The sequence below is a fragment of the Glycine max genome, chromosome 5 (assembly GCF_000004515.6).
Source record: "Glycine max cultivar Williams 82 chromosome 5, Glycine_max_v4.0, whole genome shotgun sequence".
In the NCBI taxonomy this organism is placed as follows: domain Eukaryota; kingdom Viridiplantae; phylum Streptophyta; class Magnoliopsida; order Fabales; family Fabaceae; genus Glycine; species Glycine max.
In genome coordinates, this window is record NC_038241.2 from 37,010,685 (window position 1) to 37,029,452 (window position 18,768).

The 18,768-nt window shown below is 31.8% G+C and overlaps 3 protein-coding genes across 4 annotated transcripts; all 3 read right to left on the bottom strand.

Moving 5' to 3' along the window:
• Window positions 1–1,344: 1,344 nt before the first annotated feature.
• Window positions 1,345–2,539, bottom strand: LOC100500548 (uncharacterized). Its single transcript, XM_026128500.2, has 2 exons — window positions 2,210–2,539; window positions 1,345–1,679 (listed from the first exon to the last, which is right to left on the bottom strand). The coding sequence occupies exon 1, from the start codon at window positions 2,469–2,471 to the stop codon at window positions 2,250–2,252; it is 222 nt and encodes a 73-aa protein (XP_025984285.1). The 5' UTR covers window positions 2,472–2,539; the 3' UTR covers window positions 1,345–1,679; window positions 2,210–2,249.
• Window positions 2,540–6,196: 3,657 nt separating this feature from the next.
• On the bottom strand, window positions 6,197–10,508 carry LOC100803480 (uncharacterized). The gene is made up of 7 exons (XM_003525022.5): window positions 10,289–10,508; window positions 9,920–10,005; window positions 9,136–9,279; window positions 8,912–9,020; window positions 8,597–8,720; window positions 7,922–8,213; window positions 6,197–6,625 (listed from the first exon to the last, which is right to left on the bottom strand). The coding sequence occupies exons 1-7, from the start codon at window positions 10,398–10,400 to the stop codon at window positions 6,518–6,520; spliced, it is 975 nt and encodes a 324-aa protein (XP_003525070.1). The 5' UTR covers window positions 10,401–10,508; the 3' UTR covers window positions 6,197–6,517.
• Window positions 10,509–12,496: 1,988 nt separating this feature from the next.
• Window positions 12,497–16,097, bottom strand: LOC100527462 (uncharacterized). 2 transcript variants are annotated; one of them, XM_041015184.1, is made up of 3 exons: window positions 15,597–16,097; window positions 14,984–15,127; window positions 12,497–13,114 (listed from the first exon to the last, which is right to left on the bottom strand). In XM_041015184.1, exons 2-3 carry the CDS (start codon window positions 15,101–15,103, stop codon window positions 12,662–12,664), a joined length of 573 nt encoding a protein of 190 aa, XP_040871118.1. In that variant the 5' UTR covers window positions 15,104–15,127; window positions 15,597–16,097; the 3' UTR covers window positions 12,497–12,661. The 2 variants fall into 2 exon arrangements, with proteins under 2 accessions (XP_040871118.1, NP_001236403.1); NM_001249474.1 differs by having other exon boundaries at window positions 12,631–13,114; window positions 14,984–15,151; window positions 15,597–15,778.
• Window positions 16,098–18,768: the final 2,671 nt, after the last annotated feature.

The following is an 18,768-nucleotide window of genomic DNA, read 5'->3' on the forward strand; positions in this document are numbered from 1 at the left end:
GGTGAAAATTTATTAAGCATCACCAAATTCAGTGAGTTTTACATCTTAATTAATGATTATCTCTTTTGATTTTATAATTTTTAATACATTTTAATCAATAAGGAAAAATTTATAAAGGAGTGTATTGCTAGTACTCCTCTAAATGTAATAAACACAATTATTTTTCTGACCAGGTATTTCAAATTAAATGCCAAAAGAATATTTTAGCAGTTTTCTCTTTGGTTGGGAGGTTTAAATAGCAATGAGGAGCGTGTCAATAGCAATAACCTTAACTTAAAAATATCACATATAAAAAGGAAATAAAAAGGTCCAGCCCAACGTAGAAAGATAAAAAAAACAAAAAAGTGGGGGTGGGGGAGACAGGAGAGATAAGCTTCTCAAATTTGTATTCTTTATATTATTCATCATTACTCCAATAAACTTATAGCCCAAGATAGCGAAAAATAATTTATAAATTCTAAAACAACATAAAACAGGAGATTATATCAAATTATAAGTTTGTATTTTAATTTATGGTTATATTATTATATTATACTTTTCTTCTGATTGAACTTTCAACTTCATAAAATAACTATTCTAAAAAAATTAAAATTATATTTATAATATAACTACGAGTTGTTTTTGTTTTTTTATTTGTCATCCGGCATCTTGGGTTTTCATGTATTCATTTTTCGCTGATGTGTGAAACAAATGCATGTGATACTCCCATACCTCTATTTGATTTTCCCACTCTCTACCTATTTTTTATTACAAAAATATCTTTGTGGAAAACCAAGTTTCATTGTGTATCTTGATCTAACGGAAACTGGTTTTCGTCAAATCTACTTCACACAAAAAATAAATAATAAACAAAACACCTCCAGAGAAAAAGCAATGAATGTGCGAAAATTCACGTGGAGAAGTCAGTGGAAAACAAGAAAGAGCAATGCTCTTAGAAGAAAAAGTGTGAAGACGTTTGAAGAAAATGAAAAGGTGGAGTTGAGGGGTGCCTAACGAATTTTATTTTATTTTATTTTTATGCAAAGAGGGCCCAACAAGCCAGGGGTGCCTAACGAATGAGGTAAGGGGAGGGGATAGAATAGGAGTTTCACAAAATTACTGGGGGTGAGAAGATAAAAAAAGTTGGTGGAAAATCATGGGCCAAAACAAAACAAGCTAAACACCATAGGCTAGCTTGAATACCCACGTAAATTATGGTGAATCCGGAGAAATTTCAAGCTTATCATTATTGTAATTCATTTCAGAAGGAATCACGAGTTTATCATTATTGTTATCCATTACTCGACGTGGAAGAAATTACATCCAGCATTATAAAGAAATTCGTAAAGAGTAGGACAAATCAAGTGCAACAAAAAAAGAGTGAAAATTCTTGTATTTTTCTGATTGGAAAGAGATATATACCACCATCATCACTCCACTAACAAGACATTAAAAAAAAAATCCTTTTACCGAGAGAGATATTTTATAATCCTATATTTTAGTAGATTACATCATATGTTTGATTGTTTGTTACCCACATTATTAGTTGTCGCCAACGCCAAACTTGCTGAAATGCGTGCAAGTGAAAGTTAAACCGCCTTCACTTCTTTGCAAGTTTATGTTCCAATCGTCCACAAAAAATAAAACTCCTCATTTGGACTAGGGTCTAGGGGCGCCCACCGAAATGCAAACAAAAAATCCTGCAAAATCAAGTAAAAAAAAAGGGCATACTTTTATATTTATTTATTTATAAAAATAGAAAAATACAAACATAACTTTTTCATAACTCTCTTATTATGTTGATTAGAATGGATTGAGTACGATTTCATCGTACACGAAAAAAAAAAGATTTGATTGAGAAATTTTACTAATAGTGTGTTTGAATAGTTAATGGAATTAATTCAGCCCCACAAAATTATGGTGAAAAGTTTTAAAAATGGTGGCAACTCTTTCTTCTTTGACTTTCAGCTTGGAATTTGAAATTAATTAAAGAAAAATTGGATTTAATCCAAACACACCGATGGAAGAAAAGACTACACTCAAGTTTTCCAATAAATATCATCAAAACAGATAAATACTTTGCAATGATGTTGTTTTCTAAATTTAACATCTAAGGAAACAGAATAATGCTTTGCCTTTGATTTAAATTCAAAACATAGCTATGTACAATATTTCATGAAAATTAGAATATGGAAAAACTAGATAACAATTGGTTGCAACAATCAATCACCAAGCACGTCAGAGTCCAGAGGAGTTGATGAATGAGTTGTTTAAGCAGAGAAGAAGCTGTTGGAAGCAGCCATGGCAACTTGGGTCTTGGGCTCCCAAACCCATTGAAGAAGCTGCTTCTTTTCCTTGAGCCTAGACACCATCACCGAAACACAAGAAACCATGTCAAATTCCCCCGCTCCGGTTCCACCACCACCGGCCTTTCTTAAACTCTTGACCCTCCTCTCATACTCCTCCGCCACCAACATAGCAATGTCAGACATCCTCGTACGTATACCTCTCTCACTGTGTGATGTGTTGTGCTTAAAAGGTTGTTGCTTTGTTTTTTGCTTGACAAAAGCAATTTATAGGAAGTCTCAACCAACAGTGTTTTGGATAAGAATGAGGGTGAATTTGTTGTTGTTGTTGTTTGCCGCTGGTGGGTTTGGTTCGTCTGTTTTCTCGATACACTTTTTGTGGGTGGGGCACCTTGTTTCTATATTTTTATTATTGGGTTTGGCTAATCAATCTCTTTAGAATATTAATTAAAAAATTAAAAAGAAAAAATATCTATTATAAAAATAAAAATAAAACTTAAAAAAAACCATCAACAACTTGTAATTTTATAAATTTGAATAAAAGAATTTCTTAACCAATTTCTTGATAACACCTAGTAGTATTTGCCATGGTTTGTTTTGAGAATTGATGGTATTTTATTTAGGTTAGTGGGGGCGCCCATTGAATGTGGAATATGATGAAAAGTTGAAAAGTGGGGCAGGGGCCATGTAATGTAACGGTGTATGTATGTGCATAGAGACAAAATTATGGCTATCAAGTTGGTTGTTAATTTAATTCTTTAATTTGTCGAGTCTAACTTTTTATGAGTTGATTTGTGTATAAATTTTTTAGTAAATTAAATAAACTCTAAATAAATTTGTTAGATTGTTCGTTTTACTATCGAATCAACGAGTTAAAAAAATTAGACAAAAAAACATTAGTTATTTTTTTGTTGTTTTTTATTTATTTATTATCCATTGTACCTCTATTTAATGTATTGTTTTCAAATAGAAAGATTCTCACTACTACTAACATCAAATATTTGTTTTCTAATAACATCAAATTCTCGATAAAAATGTTTTACTACTACTATAATATATGTAAGTTATTATCTAATAGTAATATATTAATAAATTTAATTATTTAAGGATTATGAAATTTATGATTTATTATTTTATTTTATTATATTATTAAAATATTTAATTAGTATGTTATTTATAAATATTTTATTATTATTTTTATATAAAATGAAGTCTTACAAATTTAGAAATTAAGTATCGGAGTTCGGTTTATAAAATTTTCTCAAGTTTACATAAATTTTCCATTTGATAACACTTTGATCTAAGCTCAGCTTATGGTATCCAGCATGCACATGTGACATGCCCAAGTCTCTTTCCGATCAATTATTACTATTTTCAGACGCGAAAAGCGCACCTTAGTGGTCCCTTCGTCCTTTCTTTTCCTTCATCGCTTCATCCGTTCAAGACTCCAAGTTTGGTAATTCACAAAAGTTACTTCATTTTTTTAGATATCTTCAAGTTATTAGCATATTCCATTGAGTATTCTCAGTTTCTTGCTACGCTTACCAAGAGTTTAAATATGACAGATAGTATTAAATAAAGTATATAATTTTTTTAATTCTTAATATACTCAATCTTATATTCTTCCTTTAAATATTCTTAAAACTTTAACATCTCCTTAAAATACTTGTTAACAAGATATTATGTACTTTTTGATATTTTTTTTAAGAATTATTATCGTGAAAATTGAGCAAAAAAGAAAACATGATTTAGCCTTTTCTCTTTTCCCTTATCCAGTTCAGGATCTCCTGCAATGCCACAAAGTTGCGGCCATTCAATTCTATTGTGATACGATAAGTGTTAGAAGATCGAATAATATATTCTGATTTTATATAATTATTATATCTATTAGATTTATCTTTAATTATATCTTTAACTATTAAATTTATTTTCAATTTTATAATTATTATATCTATTAAATTTATATGATCATATCTTCTAACAATAAGTAAATATAATCATTAATTAACGCTAATCCATTCCTTCTGGGTCAACATCCCATTTCGGCTCTGATTATTCAATTTTATATGTTAAATATGGACATGGATAGTATTCAATGAACATTAAATTTTGTATAACAAATTTTACAATTTAGGAAGGAGAAAAGAGAAAAAAAATGTTAAAAAAATTTGACCACAAAAAAATTGAAGAAAATTATTGTAAACTCGTTATATAAAATCAATTGTACAATGCCTTCGTCGCACTTTTTTTTTTTTTTGTATTCGTCTTTCATTTTTTTTCATTTTTTTTAAAGTGTTTATGAAAAAGATTATTTAAACAAACCCAAATTTTTAACTTTCTCAAACTGATGACGAGGCAATTGCCACAGAAGACATGTCACCAACACCAACGAGCAACAGCTTGAGAAGCAAGGAGTGGTAGGGCCTATAATCGGAGACTAGAAGGAAGACAGACGGCAAAGAAAAATAATTGTTTGATTTTAAAAAAATAGTTTTTTTTTGTTTTTATTTTTTAACTATCAAAATATCATCTTAATTTTATTTTCTATTTTTAAAAGTTTATACAAGAAAGAGTAAAAACAATTTTTCATTATTTTCTATTTTCACTATTTCTTATTTAAACTTTTAAAAGAAAATAAAAAACATGCTCTTAAACAAAATATGCCCAAGAAATTAGTATGTGTTTGTATTCCTACAATTCCTATTCTTCTATGTTTTTGCATTAAAATGTGCAAACGGTCCATTCGATGCCGGTGAAACAAGTTTCGAAGCACATCATTAGATGTTCTGGCTTTCATTTAAGAACTGCATGAGGTTCTCCTAAAAAAAAAGAACTGCATGAGGTGCAGGTTAAAATCCATGGTTGTACAGTCACTAAATTTAAAGTTTTGTTTTAAAAAAATTATCATACAAAAATTGTTTCTACAGGCTAAAAATTTACTGAAGCCCTATCTGTTTGCACTCCTTTTTCTCTACACACCTATATTTTTTTTTCGTAAATTTTTAAATACCCAAATACCCTCCCTGCTTCCCTCTCCCTTCTCCTTCATAAACACATCCTCCCTCTTTCCCTTTTACCAGTGCACCCCTTTCCTCTCCTCTCTTTTCTTTGTCTACTAACATTTCTTCTCTCATTTTATTCTTTCCCACACATTCTTTTTTTTGGTGAACTTTCCCACACATTCTTCTCCTTCACTACCATCCTCTTCTTCAATAAATTTGACCTTTTTATTCACATATGATAGAAATTCAAAAAATAATTCTTAAAATGTTACTTGAAGATTTTCGAAAGTATTTTTTCAATGACATTCCTGAAGTTAATTTCCAGAATTTATAACTATTTAAAAATTATGTGAATTCTCTATCAAAATCCTTAATGATATAACAAGTCACTAAATTAACAAGGTGAAGGTTACATCACAAGTTAATATGTTTTTACATGACAATAAACACTAAAACTATTAACAGAATACAAATATAGGGACTAAATGCCCTAAAATTTTTGTTGAGGAACTAAGTAAAATTAGTAAAAACATTAAGAACCAAAAACTTAATGTTTTCAACTTGATTGTTATCATTACTTAAACTTTTATATATTAAAAATGGCTTAAATATGTTTTGAATATTTGTAAACATGTTCTCAGAATTAATTAATTTATCTTTAAATATTTTTCATTTCTACTGGTAAAAAAATGTAACAATCATTTACTTTTTTTCCTACAAACAACCAGATAAAAGTCTAAAAAAATGAAGAGACTATATTTTAAAAACCTAAAACTATATTTAAACTCTAAAATAATTATAAATGTTAGGATGTTAGCAATTAGGATTAATAATAACATACTATATCAAATGATAAATCATGTTAAAATTTAGTAGCAAAATAAAATAATAAAAAGTAAATGACTAAAGTTTTGAGAGAAAATCCGTACATAGCAAGGTTGATTTAATGCTAATATAAAACATATCAAGATCCTGAACTGTACATTTGTAATTAGATATATTCTTAGAATTCCCTTCCATTTCTTTACATTTGCAGACAAAACAGAAATTCATAAATTTCCACAATCTAGAACAATTATCCAAGTCAAACCTAAGTGATCTGAGTCACTTAAGTGACTCATAATTTTATCAGTTAACTGCATATCTCCCTGACAAGGGCCAAACTACGAAGCAAGGTGTCAGTTTACCGCCACTGTCATTCTCCTCAGCAGGTAGATGACTCCTTCAAACTCATAGGAGGCCCAATGTTTTCAGCTGCCGTACATGCTCCTGGGGGAGGGGTGGAGGAGTCCAATTAGGCCCTGCTATCTCTCCATCAATGTTCTCAACGACATACTCCTATGATAAACAAAACAGTTTCATAATCAAGAATTCAAGATGATGGTTGAATATTAAAGAGTACAGTTTAATAACCTATCAAGTATGCAATTAACTTCATACATGGGAATATCAATATTAAAAACCACTAGAGGCAAGGGGATTGCATGATTTTTAGGTCATAGGTTTCACTGTTTCAATGTGCCAGATTTACACTACCCACATTGGAGGGAAAAAGATGCCCCAACCAGTTTGAATATTACACTGCAAGATGATTTTGAGTCCATGATATTCAGTATAAGCCTAATACGAACCCAAAAAAATAGTGATATAGAGGAGATTATATTGAACTCAAATTGATAAACACAAAGTATATCAGTTGAAAATGAAATTAAGCAGAATATTCAAGAAGAGAGAAAAAATAAGGTCATGTTTGGATAAATTTCTCAATAAGCATTTAAAGTAGAAGAAAATAAGAAGATGAATTAAACTTCTGTAAGTTAAAATTAACTTATACACTTCAACTTCTATAGAAACTGTCACATTTAACTTATCCAAAAAGTTGATTTTAACTTAAAAAAGCTTAATTCATTATGTCATTTCTTCTTTTATAAGTGTTTATTAAGAAGTTAATCAAAACAGGGCTATGAAGATCACGAGAAGATGGATGCCAACTTCCTGCCCAAGCCTACGGCTGATAAACCAACTTGCTCTCCCCTTCCCTCAGCTACGATCCTGCACTCTTCATAACCACCTCCCATCTTCTACTGCTTTGAGCCCCACCCAATTTTCACTCAGCATAATCGCCTCTCCCCCTACAACTTTACGTTTCCCACTTTCCCCTTTTCTTGAATATACCTTCCATATCTTAGGGCCGTGACTTAATTGCAGCACTACTGTGCCCTTAAAACCAGTCACTGCATTGGGCTCCTGAGTTTCATCAAGTCCACAAAAGTAAATTTCTCATGAACCATCAGAAAACAATACTTTCAGTTAATAATACTCTAACGCTAAACAGTCTAAATGACTAAAGAAGAAGAAAGAAAGAGGATAAAGGCTACTCCTCCCATAATAATAAAATCTTTGCAGATATATATTATCTTGGATTTAAAGGCCAAACAAGCAGAAAACCTTCTCATTACATCTTGCAGCAATTTCTATATACGTTCCTCAGTAGACTAAGGAAATCACTAAATAGGCTAGTTGTACATATCAAAAAGGTATTTAAGTTGACTCAGCAGCTGCAGTGAAACACTAATTGAAGGTTAACTGCACTGTACCAAATGTGCAAAAGACAATAAAGTAAGGCATGGGCACCTTTGTTAGCATCCTTTTCGCAAGTATGTGATAATGACGCTGCCATATCCGTTGTCCTATCATTGTAGCCACTAATACACTGTAAAATATCCCAAGTACAGCAAAGAGTACCAGAAAAAACAAAACCATTATGAATAATAATGGTAGCCCTGCTTCGTCCTCAGAACCTCTCATGCAAGTGCAACCACAGCATTCAGTTCCACAATTCTCACAGCATGCATTGCAATCAGTCGACATATAAGGAGTACCGTACATATAAGGAGTACCATGCAAATGACGATCAGCACAAACTCTGCAATGGAAACAAACAATACAATACCAACCTTAGTCACTACCATCGTGGATCACAGACTTTCTACTGACATATACTTCAAAATTCAAATATACCATGAAGCAGCATACTCTCTATATTTAGCATGTCCAAGGATGTATTATATAAGAGCTACATTTTTATGTTTTTTAAAAAGCTGAAGTTCATAAGTATTCCTTAGTGCAAATTAGGGTCTCCAATATAACGGAAATTATCCAAGCATAGTTTCTGGATCATAAAATGTTTTTTTAAAAAAAGCAAAAAGTAAATATATGATGATTCAAGAAGTTGTTAAGATTTACGAGTATACTTGTGTGTTTTAACAGTGTCAAAGGCTCATGAATATTTAAAAGCAGAGCTATTACCCAGGTTGACAGCAACAAAGACATATTTCTCGACAAGGCTGACCCAAATCACTGCGAATTCTTGGATCAGAACAAGTAATAAAGCACCCAGACAGGCCAAGCAACACAAAAAACACCAGTGCTCCTACATTTGACAAAACCAAAATGAAATCAACAGAGCCAGCATCATCCTATGTATGGATAAAACAACTGCGAATAAAAGAAATTAAGCAATACCAAAATTTACCACCACTACCACCCAACAAAAAAAAATAGTAACTGCAATACTTGCTATAAGCATTTTGATGACTACTGCTCAAGTCCATAGCAATTTACCACATATATAGTAAAAGCTCAGCTCACTACCAAAACCCCAAACAAGACGAAGCCAATACTTCTCGTAACCATCTATTTGGTAAACCAAATAAGCAAGTGAAGCAATGACCTGCAGACAAAAGAAATAAGGTGTTGCCATGTAGAATTAGAACATTACATGGAATTCATTAATTATATATGAATAAGCTTCTACATGGCTAGGAGAATCGAAACAATTCACCTACAAGCTGAACAGCCAGAAATATAAGCAAAATGTCTCGGGTTACAAAAAACCGAAATTTGAAAGTACGCCATTGTCTATAAGCACCATGAACACGCAAATGGTATGGAGCCTTGCAAGTAGTGCAATGGGCAAATGCAAACCCTTCCTGCAAGAACATTGAGTAATTTACATTTATATTGGGTCAAGCACTGGAAAGAGCAACATTCTTCTTCTTCACATAGAAATTTTAGTAATAAAATTCAGGAAGCAGGTGCTTGTATATTATATACCTATAGATTGTCAGTGATATGCTTGCATGTGGATGAGTGTGTATAAGGCATATCAAGCGAGAAATCTTTAATTATTATTTAAAATCAGAACTATAAATCCAAATCATGCATGGATGGTCAAGATTAAAAGTCAGTTAGTGATCACATGACCAATTAAAAAAGTCATGTGCATCCATCTTTTAATCTTGATCATTCAAATATAATCTTATAGTCCAGATTTATAGTTTTCATTTCGGACAATAACGAGTTTTCACTTGATAAGCAGAGGATAACTTAACATGCACAATGCTTAATTGATCAGCTGAACAAAAAGTACACAGACCACCAAAAACAGCCTTGAGTCAGAGATAGTACATAAAAGTTGTCACCTCTAGCAATCAAATTTATAACTTAAAAATCTCATAGTTGCTACACAATGCTCACTGGACATAGAATATTTCTTGATATGGCTATAGAACAACACACTGCACAGTGTTGAAATTTGAATAGAGTTTTAAAAGGAGAGAGCATCCTTACCTTCACGGCTCGCCAATGATCTAAACACTCTCTATGTACGTACTTTGACGTACCTTTGCACTTACAAGGAACTATGAAATTTCTACCTGTGAGGAACAAAACATGAAAATACATCTAAATGTTAAGCTTCAACATATTTGCAGGCAGTGAATACATAACTGCCAGAAACGCCATTCTGCTAACAAATAAGTTAAAACAGGAACTAACAAGAACAATAACACAATTGCTCGATTAAAGTTATTCAAGCTCAAATTCCAATAATATGAACTTGAAGTTGACTTGTCCATTTCTAGTCAAACAAAATGAATGATCTAACCTAGCCCTAACCAGAAAGCGAAAAAAAAACATGAGAGATGAAAGAAAAATTACCATCAGTTTCAAGACAAATCCGGCATTGAATTTGTTCGGAGGGTCCCTCTTCGAGGTCGATCTCGGTGACTGTGACCGGTGAGGGAGGGATAAGAGGAGAAGAATCCGTCATGAAGTGAAGTAAACGGAGAGAAAGTTAGAAGAATGAAATGAGGAAAAGAGATGAAACTTGAAAGAAAGGGTTAAGAAGAAGGACATAAGGTTGACCATTGACAGGTTCAGTATAACATATACTAAACAACTAAATTTTCCATTGGCTGTTGGGTTTCTACCAAAATACCCAGAGTACCCAACAAAACCATTTCTCACTCAAAATAGATTTATGAAAACTTTTTTTTGGGGTGTAATATGAATTATATCTTATTCACATTTCAAAATTAATTTTATTTTATTAAGTAAATTAAATTAATTATTTCACACTCGTTTTAAAAATATTAATTTATAAATAAAATATTTAAAATTTTAATTCTATTAAATTAAAAAAAAATTTAAAATTAATATTGTCAGGATATAAAAACAAAGGCACATGTAAAAATATAAACATATAAAGATTAAAAAGAATAAAGACTAGTCACTTACATCCCGCGGATCCAGGTTATAGGGTGTGGGGGTAATTGTTTCCACAAGATTTTTTTATTTGTACATGTGTAATAAAAAAAATTTCCTCATAAAATGAATTATTTTAAAATGAATATAAGAAAATATAAAAAATAATAAAAAGAAAATAAATTGATATTAATCTTATTTCATTATCCTTTTGATTTTTGATAATATTGACAATAAAAAAATCATACAACATTTCTAAAATATAAAAATACACAAAATATAATTGTAATTGTAAAAGCATAAGTATTTTAGATTTTTTTGTTATTTTGTGATAACGGGTTATATTTTTTGTGTAATAATATTATAAATTATTTATTTTCCCAAGATTTTTTTTTTGAATATGCCACTGGTCACTAAACTGAGAAGCTTGGAGAAATGGATGGAAGTGAAATTGTTACAAATTTTACATTCATTGATATTTTTCTTCTTTTTTTTCTTAGAGAATGTCGCATAAAACGATATATATATATATATATATATATATATATATATATATATATATATATATATATATATATATATATATAATAAAGTGGAATTTATTTCACTTTGTTATATTCGAAAGCATTTCATTTTACATTTATCAATAAGCATTCAATTAATGAACAATGAATTTTCAAAATTAACCATGGTTTTTCAAGTTTTATCGGTAAAATATACGTATAAAATTATCAGTTTTGCTAATTGTTGGTTTCAATTGAAATAACTATTTATCAGTTTTACTAAAATATTTAAATTTGATGTTCAATATTAATAGCATATATTTTCAATTAAACTCCTTATGTATTTATATTTATAATTGTTAAATTGTTAATTTATCAATAATATTATTAAATATTAATACTAATAATGTACATAATATATATATATATATATATATATATATATATATATATATATATATATTCAGCAAAAATATTATACATAATATAGGAAAAAATATTTAATAATAGTAAGTATATATACAATTTTGGTTCATCCTATTCTGGGTCAAAAAGCCCAAACTATAGCAACCCGTTGACTTGTAAACAAGGCAGTATGGTGACAATTATAATAGAAAAAAAAAAAAAGAGTTATACACTAATGTAAAAAATTTACAAAATAATTCAATCACAATTTATTTTGTATGATAAATTTTTTATTTTTTAAAATAATTGAAACGATAATTTATAATTAAATAATAATATAAAACTATTTTACAGTATAATACATAGATATTAAAGTCATTATAATATCCGGCTTAATTTGTTTGAGAATTTGACATTAGATTATCTGTATGGGTGCGTGAACCATATCGCCCACCTAATTTAGAAGAGTTAGCAGTCAGGCCCGAATAACCCACTAGTGTCTGCTGAATAGAGAGCTCTCCGCAAGCTCATAAAAATGGATCCCCATAGGCCCAAGCCATGTCTTGTTAAGCTAGAAATTTCAAGAATAGCAAGTACTGCCTATAGCTAGAGATAAAGGATACTTGCATTCTAGACATACTATACGACCTTACTATCAATAGAGTCAATCAAGTGTAGGCTTAATTCAAAACCAAGATCATAGTTTTTCCTCTCTTAAATTTAGCATTGACTGCTCAATAATGTAGCATTCTAATTACGCAATGGTAAACATAGATATCAATTAAAACATGTCCTACATAAGCCTCCTTATAAACTAAATAAGAACATGGAAGTTTAGTACCCAAAAAAGTAAAAACATGCAAGTTAGAAGCCAAATTCGTACATAACAATACAAACGGGAGGCTTGACTAAACTAAATTCACTTCTTTCTTTTCTTTGGGGGCTGCAATGCTTCCTCCTCCTCGTCTTCCTCATCCTCTTCATTCTCCTCGTCCTCAGCACCATCTTCATCCTCTTCTTCACCTCCCTCATCTTCTTCGTCATCATCGTCATCGTCGTCATCCTCATCATCATCTTGATCATCACCATCTTCGTCTTCATCCTCTTCCCCATTCTCTTCTGCTCCACCTGCGCCACCTTCGGGTGCCTTCTTTGAGTTGCTCTTGTTGTTGGAATTGTTGCCATATCCACCTCCATCTTCAGATGACAACTCCTCTTCACCCTCCCCAAATCCACCATCTCCATCGTCATCATCGTCCCCTTCATCATCGTTACCGTCTTCGCCCTCTGCATCACGTTGCTTGTCTTGACTCTGAGTTTTTCTCTCTCCTTTGGTTGTAGGCGTGTTGGTCAATAGCAGCCGGTAGAGATCCTGCATCCATTTTGTCAAGACAAATGAACCAAGGAGATAATAATAACCGAAGCACCCAAATTGACACATAGAAAAGCGAAAAAAATGTTCAATTTTAATACTACAAGTAATTAAAAAAGGAAGACATTTAGGTGTATTTCTTTGGTCACGATTGACTGATTGAGTTGCAGATTATTTTTCTCAAATTGTGTGTATTATTGTTAATAAGATTCAAAATTCAAATGTCTAAGTGATGAGTTTGATAACTCCTTTATTTTACGAGATATATATGCCTTGAACAATGTTATGTTATAAATCGCGTTAGTGCGTTACTTTTCTCTCCTTTATTTTACGAGATATATATGCCTTAAACAATATTGTTGTATTTTGTTTGCTGAAAGCCATTCAATTTATTAACACAATGATGCTAAAAAATAAAATTAAACTCCCCCACAAATTGCATCAAGCTATTACTTTGAAAGGTTTACTGAGTTAAAATTTATGAACAAACCGAATTTCACTTTTTCCCTCAAGAATAAAAAACTTTTGGTACTGAAAATATAATTAAAAAAATATATTGATATGCACTATCAGTACTGATATCTTTTTTTTTTTTACTGTATCAGTACTGATATCTATTACTAATAATTAGACACTTATTATTTCTGAATAAAAAAAAAACACGTTATTGTTTATTAACTTTGTTTTAATTCAGAATATAAATGATAACCCCTTTACGACAGTTTTGTACCAGTTAAACCGTACAAGCACTGATAATAATAACAACCTTTCTTGATCATAATGAATTAGACAGTAGTAATACGTTCGCACATTCTTTTCATACGTCAATATTTTTTTTTGTACTTAAAACATATTGAAAACAAACGGATTTTTTTTGTAATTATTAATTATACATATAAAAAAAGGAATATGTAAGTACTACTATATATATATATATATTCATACTTAACTATACTTGTAAAATTCACGTTAGATACGACAATACTAAATATTCCTCCTAATAATTTTTTTATAACATTATAATGCGCTACATAAACATAAGTGACTAACACTGTTTACAGTTAAGACAGTGGATACTACGATTATGTCTCGTCGTATAAGATTCCACCCTTTTTCCCACCCAAGATGCCAGGAAGCAGCAACACAAAAGCGACACGCGTTCTTGAAGCGTGCTTTACGCTCAACGGCATATCCAAGCGAATAATCCATACGAATCCGCTTCCTTGACTTTTGACTTTTATACCCTCAGACACGACAAAAAGATATTTTATTCTGAGCCGGGCCCCACCTGGTAAAAATTCGGAACTAAACTAATCCCTCAACCGCATTTCATATCTTCCACCCAGTTCCGCAAAAGGAAACAAACAAACAACAACTCCTTGTTAAGGGTTTATTTTCTGGGTTATTTTATTTTCTACTCTTTTGCCGCCTTGTGAAGATAAAAGCTAAAAGGTGAAAATAAAAAAGTGCGCGTACGTTAGCAAACGCAAAACTCAAAAAGTTACTTAAAAATCACCGGCGCACGGAAGCCGTGGCCTAGTATGCGCAAGGATAAGGTTACATCGCATAACTTACCCCCCCAAAAAAAATCCCAAGACTCGGTGAGGTGATTCATCATCCAACACGCGCATATTAGCATGTAGAATAAGCGCATATTGACAAAGACCAAAAAAACTTCCCATAATTGCTTTAGACCATAAAAACAAGAACTCGAGAAATAACACAAATTGCTTTCAAAAGAGATTTAGATAACGTTAACGTTAGATCTTGTCGAGGTTGAGGCTAGTAAAAGCTTTAGACGTTACTCTAGCTTTTTAGACTTGAAAGAAATTAGGTTTTAGAGGGACGAAGACAGAGAGAGTGACTCACCGGGGCCAAAAGCGTGGCTTTGACGACAGCAGAAGCTAGCAAAGTCGCGAGAACTTCCGCGGCGCACGTCAACGCGCCGTAACTGAGCGTAACCATCACCGAACTCGGTTTAGTCTCCATTTCGTACGACAAACAAACAAGTGCCTTCTCGAACCCGAAAACGTTATCCTGTAAATAAATAAATATTACAAAGATAAAAAAATAAAACTAAATGATATCACCATATTTAGATCTTCTGCAAAATCATGACAGTAGCTGATCTTGTTTCCCAAAGTACCAAAAACAATGACACTAGTCACTAACGATGAAATAATTTTGTTAAAAAAAACATAAAAAAATAAACTAGGGGAAGCATAATTCAAGACGCTGATTTCACATAAAATTGAAGCAAATTAGGAAAGCGTAAGAGAAAGTAGAATAATTTTGGTTTTAACGTTTAAAGTTTTTAGCTGAGAGGAAGAGTTTCAGCTAAAAACTTGGGAGAAGAAGTAATTACAACATTAGATCGGGAAAGAAGAGAAGGCAAAGGTGAAAGTAGCGTTAAGAAAGCACGGCAGAAAGAGAAAACGAGGAAATAGCGATAATTGAAGAAGAAGAAGGCTGGAGAGCTTACAAGGAAGGAAGATCTGGAGACGAATGAGGTGGATCTGAAGGTTTGGAGCTCTAAAACCTGGGAAAACAAGCAGCACAAGCCCCGAACATTTTGGACCGTTGGATCCAGATCGTAGAGACACAGAGCACCAAAATATAGAAATATCAGAGGAGAGTGAGAAAGAGAAAGAGAGAGAGAGAAGGAAAAACACACAGGTACTGAGACCGAATGCTCGTAATTTCTCGGCCAATAATCGGGCAGTTCGGGCAGCGTCACAACACGTGAAATGCTGCGTTACGGGCTGCCCAATGAGGCAGGTAAGGACAAGTGTGGGTTTAAAAATACTTCATTTTTCTCGTCCGATGGAATGACTTTCATTAATTACCCTTTAGCCGGTCTTCACCGGAAAGTCAAGTTTTAAATCTTCAAGCATTGATGCCACACGTGTGAAATGCCTCACCCGTGTAATCGTACTCTCCAACCATGGTTACTTACACTACACCACCCTGGCTTAACTTGGATTGACTAACCAAAGAGAGTAGGAGAGGTTGTTGAAATATCTATTGATAAATTAAAACCGGACTCACGCACTACGCACCAAGATTTTTTAGTATTAATTTATGGATAAGGGAATATTTAACGTTGTGTATGGACCAAGTATCTCGGCGTTTTTATAAAATTGTTCGCCATGATTTTATTGTTCTTTTATATCATAAATTAGATAACAAATTTTATTCTTTTATATTTTAATTCTGGAAGTGTTTTTTATATATGTATATAAAATAAAATAAAATTTATTATATTTTTTCAAGGTAAAATAATTAATTACTCATCAAACTGAAACTTAACTATCAAAGGATCTGTGATTAGAGCCAAAGTCAATCGGATAGAAGAAACCCTAACAAGTTATAGTAACAATTCTTGGAATTATATTTTCGGTGAACGACATTGAACCAAAAATTAAATAAAGTTATATTTCTTTTATTTTTTTTTTCTTTTTTATTTTGGTGGTGGATAGCCTTGTGTATGTTGATTTGCGCCACTAGAAATTAAAGTGATCATAGTTAATAGTGCATTTAAAATAATTAAAGATCGACTACCTAATGTGCACGAAATTGCGATGAAATAGACAAACTTAAATTTTCAATAAATATTTGTGCATTGTGAGATTATTCTTTAGGTTTGAGGTTAAACCTGTTTGGACTAGGTTGTGCACCACCCTTGTGACATCTTCTTTTGTCTTATTTTTTATTGCTGGAACTGACGTCTTCCACTTGTTACCAAGTAATCAATAACAATCAAATTTCACGAGGTTTCATAAAGTGGTTCCCTAGTTAAACTTCCATTTGTTCATATTTTAAGAAAGAATATCTCTTGTTTTTTATTAAGAAAATAGTATCAGAATAATTACATTAATTATACATAAATAAAGAATATTTTTTTCCACTAAATCAAATATAATACCCCTATAAACTGTAATTAATACTAGAATCATAATATTAATTATAATGTTCAACACTCTCTCTCAAGTTGAAACTTATTAAGCAACCAGCTTGTTACAAGAAAATTTATTCCCACTAATAGGTAAAAAACATAACAGAAAATGGAGTTCCACAAAAAAATATTTGAAAGGACAACTCAAGGATGTTGACGAAGTCAGGGAATATTGCTTGAAAAAGAGAGAGCTGGAAAACACATCAGCCTCAAAAGGTTCAAATAAGGTTCTGAATTTTTTAAAACCAAAAGTTGGAAGCTTCAGAATCAATGATGGAGACTCAACAGGGGGATAGAGAAAAAAAGAACAACAAAAATGGAATCGGAGGAAGACAAGCACCATGGTGGTAGTAGGTGCACCTAGATTGCACTGGAGGTGCACCTAGATTGCACTGGAGAGGAATAGATCTGACAAAACGTGAAAAGATTAAAAAAGATGGCTGGAGAAGGTGGTGGCACGTGGCAGCTTTGATGGTGCCAAAGAAAGGTGGGCTTGGCTGGCGATGAAGAGACGAGTCTAGTGGTGCTAGCAGTGACAACTTCTGCACAACGAAACATGGTTCACCGGATAAGAACACTTGCCAAGAAATTTGCTGGAAAACAGAAATAGTTCACTGGAAGAAGGGTAACGAGTTGAATGATACACCAGAAACTGGAAAAAGAATGATAGAAGAAAGGCAACGAGCAAAAGGGCTCACCAGGGCAACGAGTAAAATGCTCGTTGGAAAATAGGTGATGAGCAGATAGGTCCATCGGGACAATGAGTCATCGGAAAAGTGATGACAACAGGTGATGATCAAAAAACTTTCCGGGAAAGGAGAAAAGGGTCATCACAAAGCAGAAGCAAGTTCCCGAAATAAATGTGACGACCATAAAAGTCCCCCAAAAAGCAAAAGCATAGGAAAGAAGTTTGGCATAAAAGATGTGGCGAGTATAAAGATCCACCAGGGACAGTAGGTCCCCGATGGGCTATCCCCAGTGGGGGATGATTTTCTTTACTTTCTCAACCTTTTTTTATATCATGTTAAGAAAATAATATCTGGTAATTTTCATTGATATGAAGCAGTGAATAAATATATGATCATTTCTACATCTTTTCATAATTATTGAGGAAAAAATATAAAAACAAAATCACAAATAAAAAAGGAAAAAATATATAGAAATTTTGATCAATTATAATTTAAATTCAAATTATATCTAATCCCTACAATTAATGGATTCTAACAATTTTTCATTCCCATTCACATAAGAATACATACTATGATTTACATTTCGAACATGCATGAATATGGCATCTATAGGATGACCTCCATCTTGAAAGTTTTTTAGTATTTTCATATGATATCCATAATTCCTCTCAATTTTTAATTCAATACACAAATTAACGTTATGTTGATTATATGTTGTGTAATATCAATGATTTTCACATAAGGTGGTAAAATAATGTCTTTAGCGGTTACATATCCATGACCTTTGAAACAAATCGACGCATCTCGATTTCCATATAAATTACTTCTCAATACAATTTCTTTCAAATTCATCAAAATTTCATGTAGTATCAAGTTTGTCAAATTTAAAACTTTTGTGTGATATGAGCGATAAGTAATTGGTGGAGGGAGTCACTAAAAGAAAGTCTGAAATTATAATTTGGATTTAATTAATCTTGTAATTATATTGTGATGTTAACTGTGATAATGTT

Coding starts and splice junctions, on each gene's coding strand:
- LOC100527462 (XM_041015184.1), bottom strand. CDS start 15,103: ATGGAGACTAAACCGAGTTCGGTGATGGTTACGCTCAGTTACGGCGCG. Junction 13,115..14,983: donor AAGCCACGCTTTTGGCCCCG/GTGAGTCACTCT, acceptor AAATGGATGCAG/GATCTCTACCGGCTGCTATT.
- LOC100500548 (XM_026128500.2), bottom strand. CDS start 2,471: ATGTCTGACATTGCTATGTTGGTGGCGGAGGAGTATGAGAGGAGGGTC.
- LOC100803480 (XM_003525022.5), bottom strand. CDS start 10,400: ATGACGGATTCTTCTCCTCTTATCCCTCCCTCACCGGTCACAGTCACC. Junction 10,006..10,288: donor GATTTGTCTTGAAACTGATG/GTAATTTTTCTT, acceptor TGTTCCTCACAG/GTAGAAATTTCATAGTTCCT. Junction 8,721..8,911: donor GAGCTTTTACTATATATGTG/GTAAATTGCTAT, acceptor TGTCAAATGTAG/GAGCACTGGTGTTTTTTGTG.